This window comes from Schistocerca gregaria, chromosome 5, assembly GCF_023897955.1.
Source record: "Schistocerca gregaria isolate iqSchGreg1 chromosome 5, iqSchGreg1.2, whole genome shotgun sequence".
NCBI classification, from domain to species: Eukaryota; Metazoa; Arthropoda; class Insecta; order Orthoptera; family Acrididae; genus Schistocerca; species Schistocerca gregaria.
The window spans coordinates 502,275,190-502,288,185 of record NC_064924.1 but is presented as its reverse complement, the minus strand read 5'-3'; the positions used below and the strand labels follow the sequence as shown (position 1 = coordinate 502,288,185).

Genomic DNA, 12,996 nt, shown 5'->3' with positions numbered 1-12,996 from the left:
ACTATCACAGGCTGCAGCATTACTGAACCCATTGACTCGCTAAACCAAACAAGTGGTTATGAGTTGGAGCATGATTGTGTCTGCCTGTACCTCAGCTAGCTACCACTGCTGAGAGTTCTTTTCACCTAACCATTGCAAGATTAGGAGATAGGTCTATAAGTTACATGAGCATCTTCAATAATGTGGGCACTGCAGAACTATTAATGTATTTAACAACTACACTAGAAATAATGTCAGAAAGATGAGGCATCTGGCATTGGATGTGCTATAGTTGCATGAAATGTAGAGGATAATGCAACAAGAGAAGTCAGAAATCCACTTTTTTGTGCCCTTTTGTTTTGGTGACCTATCAGGTTGCTTGTTTTTGTCTCACACATACAGAATCTGCTGCCAGATAATACAACTCAGCTTCTGCACTCTCTGTCCTACTACAACTATTAACGCCCTCCATGGAGCCCCTAAAAGTGATCAACATCATTCCTCAGGATGAACAGGTGTTGAGGTGAAACATTAATCAAGATTAGAGGTTACGTCCTATCAATGATGAAGTCATTAGAGACACATGAAGTTCTGTAAAGTTGCAGTTACAAAATCCAACACAATATCTGAGAGCCATAGCAGCAATAAAAAAAAAATATTTTTGGTAACACTGAAACTGGAGACATCATTAGTGTTTTATGATGAAAGTTGGCTGATTGATCATCATCATCGTTTAAGACTGATTATGCCTTTCAGCTTTCAGTCTGCAGCATAGCCCCCTTATAAAATTCCTCCATGTTCCCCTATTCAGTGCTAACATTGGTGCCTCATCTGATGTTAAACCTATTACTTCAAAATCATTCTTAACCGAATCCAGATACCTTCTCCTTGGTCTGCTCCGACTCCTCCTACCCTTTACTGCTGAACCCATGAATCTCTTGGGTAACCTTGCTTCTCCCATGCATGTAACATGACCCCACCATCTTAGCCTGTTCGCCCTGACTGCTACATCTATAGAATTCATTCCCAGTTTTTCTTTGATTTCCTCATTGTGGACACCCTCCTGCCATTGTTCCCATCTACTAGTACCTGCAATCATCCTAGCTACTTTCATATCCGTAACCTCAACCTTGTTGATAAGGTAACCTGAATCCACCCAGCTTTTGCTCCCATACAACAAAGTTGGTTGAAAGATTGAACGGTGCACAGATAACTTAGTCTTGGTACTGACTTACTTCTTGACTAAGTTTGATTGATGTAGTTAAAAATTGTAAAACTGCCATAACAAGATAATGTTACAAGAAATTTAATATAATAGTCAAAATATTCTTATCTTACATTTTATTAACTTTGTAAATTGATCATAGTCATAGTGGAAATACATAGTTTCTGAACAAATAAGAGTGGTTTGTAGGGCCATAGTTTGTAAAAATGATTACAACAAACACTTTTTGTCTAAAACAAACTGACAATAATCAGTTAACAGTTTTCAGAATTACAATGCTTTACATGTGGTTCTCATCCTGAATATTTTAATCAAGTGATATGTTAAATACTAATGCCATTGTCACTAAACGTTAACCCAAAATTTGTTTGCAGGCCTGTGTTACCTGATGTTACACCTGGTTTCATGAGTAAGCTGCTACCATCTGAGGCACCATATGAACCAGACACATGGCAAGATGTTATACATGATGTAGAGCATGTCATTATGCCTGGAGTAAGTCAGTCAATTGACTATCATTCAATAATTCTTATGTCTCATTTACTAATCCTCTGGGATGTTGTATGTAGATGACAATTACTTTTATCCTAAAATATTTCTGATTAATGTGACCTTCAGCTCTGATGACTATCAATGCTACATAAATTGCAAGAACTTAAAATCATTAAAATTATTTGTTTATATTTAGCTGATAATTTAATATTTGTAAAAGTTTACATTCAGTGCATTTGCATCTGTAATAAAATTAGCTTATAATTTTTTTTTCCCTCAAATGGTTCTGGTTGGACTTACTGTTAGATTGTATCTATTACATGTTCTAATTTTCTTCATATATAAATCATTGAATACACTGATTAATGATTGGCATTTAAAATAATCTGCCCTACTACTGTTGTCCTCAGGGAGTTTACTTCTATTTGCTTAACTGAGTTTATTCACTTCATGCTAAATAATGCTCATAATTTCCTATGCTTTGTTTCTTCTAGATAGTAAGTGGTTTTTGCTGTTTTGACGACAAAGAGAAAGAGTTTGCAATATTGACAGGAGACAGCTCTGTGTATTAAATAAAGTTCTCACTTCATGGCACAAGATAATTTGATCCCAAATTTTAGTCACCTTCTGTCTCAGCTTCCATTGTAACTGTAACTGACTGGATTTATAATCTTGTAAGAATATTTTCAAGAAAGACTCAATTTTTTCAACTACTGTGTACCTATTGTTAACATCTTCTCATTGTCTGTTGAGCAACATTCATCTCTGTAAGATGCCTCAGATAGAATTTATGATCGTCACCTTAACTTGATTGTAAGGAGACGTCATTTTGCTGTTGTGCGATGTCCTTGTATTATAGTTGTGACTGTTACAATTCGAAGAAGCCAAAGCTGGTCATCAGTAACTGTAGGTTCCGTCAATTAGTACTGTGCAAGATGTGATCAATAATAAAAACACCACATACAATCCTTCATAGTTATTTGTACCAAGTCATAATTAATACTCTCTCTCTAGTCGCTCAATGAAGTTGAAAAAGTTCTTGTTAGTGCCTGTACACTGTTATAATTGCTGCTTTGTTTCTTTCCAAGTCTATTACTGAAGCACAGCACCCAGAGAACTGTTCAATGCAGTACTCATTTAGATCTATAACCTGGAACTTAATTCCATTTTTTGAGCATACAGACACTCTCCCTTTCCCCATATTGTGCCTCAGGTGAAAAAAGCTTTCATAAACCTTCCACCTAAAATAAAGCAAGAAGTTTATAATCTCTATCAATTTCAACAAACATTTTGTAAAAATCATCTCATTTTTCATTCCCTCTACAAATTACTGACTATTCAGATTCAGGGATTTAAAATGCTGGTTGTCTTCATAGCAAGTAACATGATTCATTATAGAGCTGCATGACAAGTGGTAGTGTACTGTAAACAGGAACCTGTTACTACAGCTACAGCTAAATATTTTGTTTAAAAATACAAATGTATTCGAGTTAATATTAGGATAACAATCAAATATCAATTGCAACTATTTAATATATCTGCAGGAGGAGCACTTCTTTTCCAAATTTAGCTCTCACAAGCAATATAATGATAGTTTGCTCTTACTACACTGTGTCCAAATTTTACTTCTCTTTGGTTAATGTTTATGTAGACCCATTATACGCAGCGAAGGTTCTTACTTATGGGCTCTACAGGAAATGATTAATAAATGAATAAGGCAAGCCATGTATTAAGCTTTCCATGGTCACATTACTGTGAAGAAGGGCATTTTCTCAGGAGAGAGTGGTTTACACACTTGGATGTAACTGTACTTCTACCTCTTTCTGTTGTGTCATACACAGAACATCACATTAGCAAGGCATACCACTAAACTTAGACAAACCTGTGGTTCACAAAGAACACTCCTTAATATCTTCACTCAAAACAGAACTCAAGCTCCAACTGGATAAAGCTTAGAAAGGGAATCAACAAAGTTCTTCTCCAAGAAACCATCCCAGCATTTCTTAATTATTTTTCAAAAATCACAAAAAATCTAAAGCTGGATAAATTTATGTGGACGTCCATGACTCCTTTCTGTTTTTCTTGGTTGTGCTGAAATCATCTGCTGCATTTTCAAGGATATAGGGTGCTTCATGAAAGTCTGATGTTTATTTCATGCCACCTTCATGGTGTTGCAATTTTAATGATGAAAATTTCTGCATGGTCAAAGGATGTACTACCATGTTACTGCATCTCCATTATAGCCTGTAATGCATTTCAAAAGTTTTTATCTTCATTGACAGTTTCAGTGTGGATATAAACATCTTTTTATATTGTATAATGTCTTTGTTGTGTTCCATTGTCATTATTATTTCTATAAAAATCATTGAAAGATTACAATTGTATTACTTTAGAACAATTTAATTTTGTTGTACATCAGTATGTGTTTGTACTTGCAGGTTACACATTGGCAGTCTCCAAGTTTCCATGCATTTTATCCAACAGCAGTTTCCTACCCTGCAATTGTGGGAGAAATTCTTAGTGCTGCGATTTCTGGTGTTGGATTTAGTTGGGTAATAGATTTGTCCTGTTATTTGTTTATGTTTGTCATACTAATAGACATAGAAACCCACATGTGAAATATAATGCCAATTTATACATCTAACAAAAAGTTGTATGCGTAAATAGCATGTATTTAATATCTGTTAATGGTACATTGTGTTTTTGCAGATTGCAAATCCAGCTAGCACTGAACTTGAGGTAATAGTCATAGACTGGCTAGGAAAAATGTTGGGTCTGCCATCAGAATTTCTACCATCATCTGATGGTCCAGGAGGTGGTGTCATACAGGTAGTAAAATGTTGCCTCTTTCTGCATTAGATTATGTTACTTACAATAATGACAGATTATGATTCCAATGAAATTATGGTTTATGAGAAAAGTTTATTTAAATAACATGTAACTTAATTTTCATTATATAAACAACATCAATCAGTCACACAGTGTAAAAGTGGCTCCTAGTATCACATTTTCTAGATACAGTCCAAAGCAATAACATACACTATGTGATCAAAAGTATCCGGACACCCCAAAAAACATATGCTTTTCATGTTAGGTGCATTGTGCTGCCACCTACTGCCAGGTACTCCATATCAGCAACCTCAGTAGTCATTAGACATCGTGAGAGAGAAGGAATGGGGCACTCCACGGAACTCATGGACTTCGAACGTGGTCAGGGGAAAGGGTGTCATATATCTGTACGTGAGATTTCCACATTTCTAAACATCCCTACGTCCACTGTTCTTGATGTGATAGTGAAGTGGAAACATAGAGGGACACATACACCACAAAAGCGTACAGGCAAACCTTGTCCGTTGACTGACAGAAACTGCTGACAGTTGAAGATGGTCATAATGTGTTATTGGCAAGCATCTATCCAGACAATCACACAGGAATTTCAAACTGCATCAGGATCCACTGCAAGTACTATGGCAGTTAGGTGGGAGGTGAGAAAACTTGGATTTCATGGTCGAGCAGCTGCTCATATGCCACACATCATGTCAGTAAATGCCAAACAATGCCTCGCCTGGTGTAAAGAGCATAAAAATTGAACAGTGACGATTGTGCAGTGACAAATCACGGTACACAATGAGTGATCCGATGGCAGGGTGTGGTATGGTGAATGCCCAGTGAATGTCATCTGCCAGCATGTATAGTGCCAACAGTAAAATTTTGAGATGGTGGTGTTATGGTGTGGTCAAGTTTTTCATGGAGGGGACTTGCACACCTTGCTGTTTTGCATAGCACTATCACAGCACAGGCCTACACTGATGTTCTAAGCACCTTCTTGCTTCACGCTGTTGAGGAGCAATTCGGGGATGGAGATTGCATCTTTCAACGCAATCAAGCACCTGTTCATAATGTACATCCTTTGGCAGAGTGGTTACATGACAATAACATCTCCGTAGAGGACTGGCCTGCACAGAGCCCTGGCCTGAGTCCTATAGACACCTTTGGGATGTTCTGGAATGCTGACTTCATGCCAGGCCTCATCAACTGACATTGATACCTCTCCTTAGTGCAGCACTCCATGAAGAAATGGCTGCCATTCTCCTAGATACCTTCCAGCACCTGATTGAATGTATGCCTGTGAGAGTGGAAGCTGTCATCAAGGCTGAGGGTGGGCCAACTCCATACTGAATGCCAGCATTACCGATGGTGGGCGCCATGAACTTGTAAGTCATTTTCAGCCAGGAGTCTGGATACTTTTGTTCACATAGTGTACCTCTTGGACACAAAAATCTACATGAGTTATGTCTCGTAAGACCCAAAGTATATCAAAGTGTCATGTGCACACTCCAAGAAAATTATTGCTTTTAATTCAGATGTCAGATTTCATGGAATTATTGTTACAGGTAAAATATGAAGCTCTCATAATGTATGCTGTACCTACATTCATACTGTCATAATGTCAAGTTGAACACATATATTTCAAAAATGACACAACACATGTAAGTCACAGAGCAAGTAGACAAAGTAAGACATGTGTACATGGTAACATTCAAATCAGCACTGAGTCCAAGTCTAGCGGCCGCTGGCTGCCTGGCTGCTTAGGTGGTGCAGCTGCTGCATGGCTTGCAGACAGTGCCGCATATAGAGGACACACACTTTGAAAGATTGGCGAGTCACAACACATATATTTCTCTCCTTCATTTATCTATTCTCTATCCCTTCTCATCCCTTGCTTTTATCTGTCATTTTTGCTGCTAAGTCCCTTGTGCGATTTTTCCCCTCTGCCTACACATTGTTCAATTTGCCAATTGATGTGTTTAAAAACATTCTCCTTGTCTTTGCACATCTCTGCATATGTTCATATTGAACCATATCACACACACTATATTGTTACTCATTGCCCTCTTTTTTCTGTTCTTGTCTACATTGTAGTAAGGACAATCATGACTGTTACATATAAACACCTATACATTTAAGCATTAATCCAGTTTCTGTGTGTGCCACATCATTCTTTCGAAAGTGTTAAGAGAATTTGTGACTTATGATCTACAATAATATTTATGCAGAGTATTTACTCATTACATGTGATTTATTATGTAAAATGAAAGATTTTTGCTTTTATGATGTTGTTCGTTTCATGTAGGACTTATTGTTATAGTTCAATTACAGTGGGGAAATGATGTCTGAACAACATGTTGGATGATTTCGGTATCAACTCCGACATCAAAAAAATGTATGGGAGGTGATAGTTCTGTTCAATAATTAGCACAATCTTGAAACAAAAACATCAATTTCTATTAATAATAACATAAAATATACAATAATCAACTTGCAGAATTTTACAGTGAACTTTATAATTTTGTAGTAGGACCAATCCTTCAACAGCACATGTGACAAATCTCAAGAACTGAAAGTCATAAAACAGTCATGACAATTATTGAAAATAATAGCTTCTGCAATAAGATCACAGTACCGTTTACTCCGGTTGTAGCATTAAGATGAGTTACAGATTAACTACATATCAGCCTTACAAAGACTTGAGCTCACTTTAGGCTCTGGAATAAGTCTCAAAAGTGTTGCTTGGAATAAAACATGTGATGAGTATTTTATACAGTCCTTAATATTGCCTAACCAAATTTTTGTGTTCTTCGCAAAAAAGAGTAATTATACGCTTGTATACCAATATAAATCAATAATATCATATTCTAGGGTTCTGCGAGTGAGGCTACGCTGATTGGTCTGCTGGCGGCAAGAGAGACTGCAGTGCGTAAAGCTAAAGCCCTCAACCCACACTTAAATGAAGCTGAATTACGAGGAAAATTCGTTGCTTACAGCTCTAGTAAGCCCCTTTCTATCACAATTAGTTTAATTAGTTGACATAATATAATTAATAAGTTACAGCTACATATTAAATTTCCTTTCAATTGTTTTAATTTCGTTTTATTTAAACTGTTTTACTTTAATTCAGCATGACATGCCTGTATGTGTGTGATCAAAGAACACCGTGCAATTATTAAATACAGTTGGGGTATCTTTCATGACTTTTCACCTCTGGCTTTCATTACTCTCAGTGGAAGCTGATTTCCTAGATCACTAAGGCAAATGCCAGGATGGTTCCTTAATCAAGGCCACAGCCGACCACCTGACCTGTCCCCGTAGGCTGTCTGTCGTATCCTCATAAAGCACGTTATGTATGCTGTGTGTTATATATTCTGGCCTATTGATTTGCATTGTATTATCTTGACAAATCCTATATCATTCTGAGAGGAACCATGGAAGGCTAAAGACAAATAAAAAACAAAAATTAGCATTGTTGTATAGTAGGTCCCAAGTTCTTCCATCTACTTAAATGCAACATATAGTCCTTTAATAGTTATTGTTTATTCTCTTCCATGTTCCTGCTTCATATTTGAATAAAATTTTGCATCTACTTAAATGGAATATATAGTCTTTCATTAGTTGTTGTTTTGTTGTCTACCATCTTTCTGGTTCATATTCTCATAAAATTTTGACGACATCATACCATGACAAGAATAACTCTCAAATCAGACCTCATAATGTTCACATGACCTAAATGGAACTCACAGAACCTGTCACTGGCTCTTCTGTATATGTGTTATGTTTTGCCACCAGAAGCTTCTTGAAAATTACAGTCTTTTAATTACAATAGTTTTATAATCCAAACACAGAGTTAAATAGATTAGATTAGATTAATACTTGTTCCATAGATCATGAATACAACACTTCGTAATGATGTGGAACGTGTCAGGTTAATGAAAGATGTCTGTACATGATGTTACATTACACAAAATATTGCATGGCACTAATGTTTAAGTTAGGTTTTTCCCTCCCTTAATTTATATCTAAAAATTCAGCCAATGAGTAGAAGGAGTTGTCATCTAGAAATTCATTTAATTTATTATTAAATGTTGGTTGACTATCTGTCAGGCTTTTGATGCTGTTTGGTAGGTGACCAAAGACTTTTGTGGCTGCATAATTTACCCCTTTCTGTGCCAAAGTCAGATTTAACCCTGCATAGTGAAGATCATCCTTTCTCCTGGTGTTATAGCCATGCACACTGCTATTGCTTTTGAACTGGGTTGGCTTATTAACAACAAATTTCATAAGTGAATATATATACTGTGAGGTTACTGTGAGGATACCTAGATCCTTAAATAGATGTCTGCAGGATGACTGTGGGTGGGCTCCAGCATTTATTCTGATTACACGTTTTTGAGCAATGAATACTTTTCTACTCAACAATGAATTACCCCAGAATATGATGCCATACGAAAGCAGTGAATGAAAGTAGGCATAGTAAACTAATTTACTGAGATTCTTATCACCAAAATTTGCAATAACCCTAATAGCATACGTAGCTGAACTCAGACGTTTCAGCAGACCATCAATGTGTTGCTTCCAGTTTAACCTCTCATCAATGGACACACCTAAAAATTTTGAAAATTCTACCTTAGCTACAGACTTCTGTTCGAAGTCTATATTTATTACTGGAGTTGTGCCATTTACTGTACGGAACTGTATATACTGTGTTTATCAAAATTTAAAGAGAGTCCGTTTGCTGAGAACCACTTAATAATTTTGTGAAAAACATCATTTACTATTACATCACTTAGTTCTTGGTTTTTGGATGTTATTACTGTACTTATACTATATCATATACTATACTATACTATATCAATATGGAATGGTAAGTCATTAATGTATATCAAGAATAGTAAAGGACCTAAGACCGAACCCTGTGGGACCCCGTCTTGATAGCCCCCCAGTCTGAGGAATCAGCTGTTGTTTTAACATTACATGAACTACTTATTTCAACTTTCTGCATTCTTCCAGTTAAGTATGAATTAATCCATTTGTGCACTGCCCCCCTCAAACCATAATGATTTAGCTTATCTAAAAGAATTCCATGATTTACACAAACAAAGGCCTTTGAGAGATCACAAAAAATACCAATGGGTGATATCTGGTTATTCAGAGCATTTAATATTTGATTAGTGAAAGCGTGTATAGCATTTTCTGTTGAAAAGCCTTTCTGAAAACCAAACTGAGATTTTGTTAGTACTTTATTTTTATAAATATGGGAGGCTACTCTTGAATACATTACTTTCTCAAAAATTTTTGATAGAGCTGCCAGAAGAGAGACTGGGCGATAGCTGTTGACATCCGACGTATCCCCCTTTTTATGCAATGGTTTTACAATGGCATATTTCAGTCTATCGGAGAAATCACCGTGCTCCAAAGAGCTATTACATATGTGGCTGAGAATCCTACTTATCAGTGGGGAACAAGATCAATTCCGTAAGAGCTTTTACGTTTCAGTGAGTTTATTATTTTACTGATTTCAGAGGGAGAGGTTGATGGAAATACAGTTGTTTCAAGCTGCACAGGTATGGCCTCTTCTATTAGAAGCCTTGCCTCTTCTAGTGAAGATCTAGATCCTATTTTCTCCACAACATTTAAAAAATGATTATTGAAAATATTTCCAATTTCTGATTGTTTGTTAGTACACTTGTCATTCAGTTTTATGGCACTTAAGTCTTCCTGTGCTCTTGGTTGCCCTGTTTCCCTTTCAATAATATTCCAAATTGCTTTAATTTTATTATCAGAGTTACTGATCTCAGACATGATACACATGCTTCTGAACTTTTTAATAACTTTTCTTAGTACCGCACAATAGTTTTTATAATATTGAACAATTTCAGGGTCAGTACTCCCTCTTGCTGTTAGATACAGTTCTCTTTTATGGTTGCAAGATATTCTTATTCCTTTAGTTAGCCAAGGTTTTTTATATGTTCTCTTGGAATTATGTTTAACTATTTTCTTGGGAAAACAATTTTCAATTACCCTTAAAAATGTATCGGGTTCCATATACACTTCATCCCAGTCTAGCTGCTTTAGGGTTTCCCTAAAGTTTGCAGTATTTATATTGTTAATTGAATGCACTGCTTTGAAATTCTGATTTGATATGCTGCATGGACAATTTTTGCACAGAAAAATCAGACAACTTGAACAGTAGTAATAGGTTTTTTGGGTTAGAACACCTGCAATATGTGACAGCTAGTTTTAATCATTAATTACTTTGTATAAATATATTGTAATAGGACTTGTTAACATTACACTCATTGGGAATTTTCTTTGAATGAAACGTTTTGAATCAAATAAACTGTAAAACTGTAATCAGCAAGATGAAAACAAAGGGCTCAGTTATAAATTTCTACATAAAATTGTGTAAAGCAAATGTTTTAAAATTCTTAAAAAAGTATGTCCCTGATGACATATTTAGCAGAATAAATAAAATAAAACCCAATACTAATTTCATGAACTTTTACTGTCGTCCCTTTAATTGTGTTTGCTTATTCTAAAAGAAATGAGAGTATGAAGAAATTTGCATGAGAAACACTAACTTTATTGTGCAAAATCATAACTGAAAGGAATACTTGTATTAATTTCTGACAGCTTCAAATAAAGATTTTACTTGATCAGACTGAAGGTATCATATAATTCTGCTGTAAACTCATACCAAAAGGTATACCAGTATATTAAACCCAGTATTGAACACTTCATATACAAAATTTTGTCTATTCCCTCATGTTCTAGAACAATTAGCTAAAAACAACTACTGAGTAACTCAAAAGGACTTTATAGAAGTAGTCTGCAGTAGCTGCTTGTACTAGCTGATGTGTAACATGACTTGTTTGACATACCCCAAAGGCTTCTCTTTAAGATGGCTTTTGCAGAAGGTGGTGAATGAATGAATGAGTGAATGAAAATTCTTTTACCTTTTCTGAGCAGTAGGAATTTATCTTGTTCTCTTCTTGGACAGCAAGCTCAACCAATTGCTCTCTATTTTGGAGATATGATTTTATCCATTCATGCGCTGTGGCCCTAACACCTACAGACTCAAGTTTCTTAAACAAGATGTTGTGACTGGTGACATCAAATGCTTTAGAGAGGTTTAGAAATATGGGTGATTTATGCTCTTTGCTGTCTATTGCATTTAAGGCTTCGTTGAGGAATGCAAAACCTGCTGTCTCAGTAGATTTATATTTTCAGAATCCGTGTTGTGTATTTGAGAAGAAATTATGTTTTCTATAAAATCGATCTCTTATAACAGATTTTTCAATTATTTTGGAAAAACCAGATAGCAGTGAAATAGGCATTTAGTTTGATACTTCTGTTTTTATCCCTTTCTTGAAAAAATGTTTTACTTTGGAATCTTCAGTTTTTCTGAGAACACCCCTTCTGATGGAAAACAGTTACAGATGTCAACAAGGTTATTTGTAGACCTTATAATTTTTACTAGCATTAGGAATGTTTCATTCAGATTGGTTGCCAAATATTCTGTGAGTTTAATATCCGACTTATTAAGGAGTATTAGACCAAAAGACATATTTATAATGCTTCCAGAATGAGATTTTCACTCTGCAGCAGAGTGTGCACTGATATGAAACTTCCTGGCAGATTAAAACTGTGTGCCAGACCGTGACTCGAACTCGAGACCTTTGCCTTTCATGGGCAAGTTCTCTACCATATGAGCTACCCAAGCACAACTCACGACCTATCCTCACAGCTTCACTTTTGCCAGTATCTTGTCTCCTACCTTCCCAACTGCTCTTCGCAGGAGAGCTTCTGTGAAGCCAGCGAAAGGCAGAGGTCCCGAATTCGAGTCTTGGTCCAGCACACAGTTTTAATCTGCCAGGAAGTTTCATATTTTTAGTGGTTGATACTCTAAAACTTTATCCATGTTTGGAATGTCACTGAGTGAAGTAATCCAAAACAAAATTCAATGATCACAAGGTCAAAATATTCTTTTTTAAGCACAACATTAAAATTCTCGTATAAAAACTTCTAAGTAATTCTATGAAATCATTTAATACCCTTTCTGGCTGTCTCATAATGCTTAAAATATACAGTCAAACAGGATAATTTCAGACAGTATGCATAGGTTATGTTAAAATGCATTCTTTGTTGTAGAAGTGGTGGGGTTTATGTTTAAAAAATAAAATATAATAGAAACAGGAAGTCTATGTGTACCTGTATTTGCATGAGACAGAGAAATTAATTGTCCAAATCACTTCATGGACTAGGGTTATTTCAGAAACACTTGATTTTTTTAAATCTCTAGATGAAGTTGCCAAGTATATGAAAGGAATTCAGACATAAATTGACCTTTCTTTAAATTCTACATTCTTCCTATTTGATTTTAGTAACTTTTAACACATTTTAAGAATATTCATCATTATGAATATCTAATAAGGGTTGAGAAATGAATTTTATATATTAAAGGT

The 12,996-nt window shown here is 35.6% G+C and overlaps 1 protein-coding gene across 1 annotated transcript in view; it reads left to right on the top strand.

The window, feature by feature from the left end:
• LOC126271954 (aromatic-L-amino-acid decarboxylase-like) overlaps positions 1 to 12,996 on the top strand; it is a 205,268-nt gene that overhangs the window by 71,904 nt on the left and 120,368 nt on the right. Inside the window, exons 3-6 of the mRNA XM_049974392.1 lie at positions 1,579 to 1,699; positions 4,135 to 4,248; positions 4,406 to 4,525; positions 7,397 to 7,526. Of these exons, the coding sequence (XP_049830349.1) occupies positions 1,579 to 1,699; positions 4,135 to 4,248; positions 4,406 to 4,525; positions 7,397 to 7,526 (485 nt within the window). The remainder of the gene's footprint in view (positions 1 to 1,578; positions 1,700 to 4,134; positions 4,249 to 4,405; positions 4,526 to 7,396; positions 7,527 to 12,996) is intronic.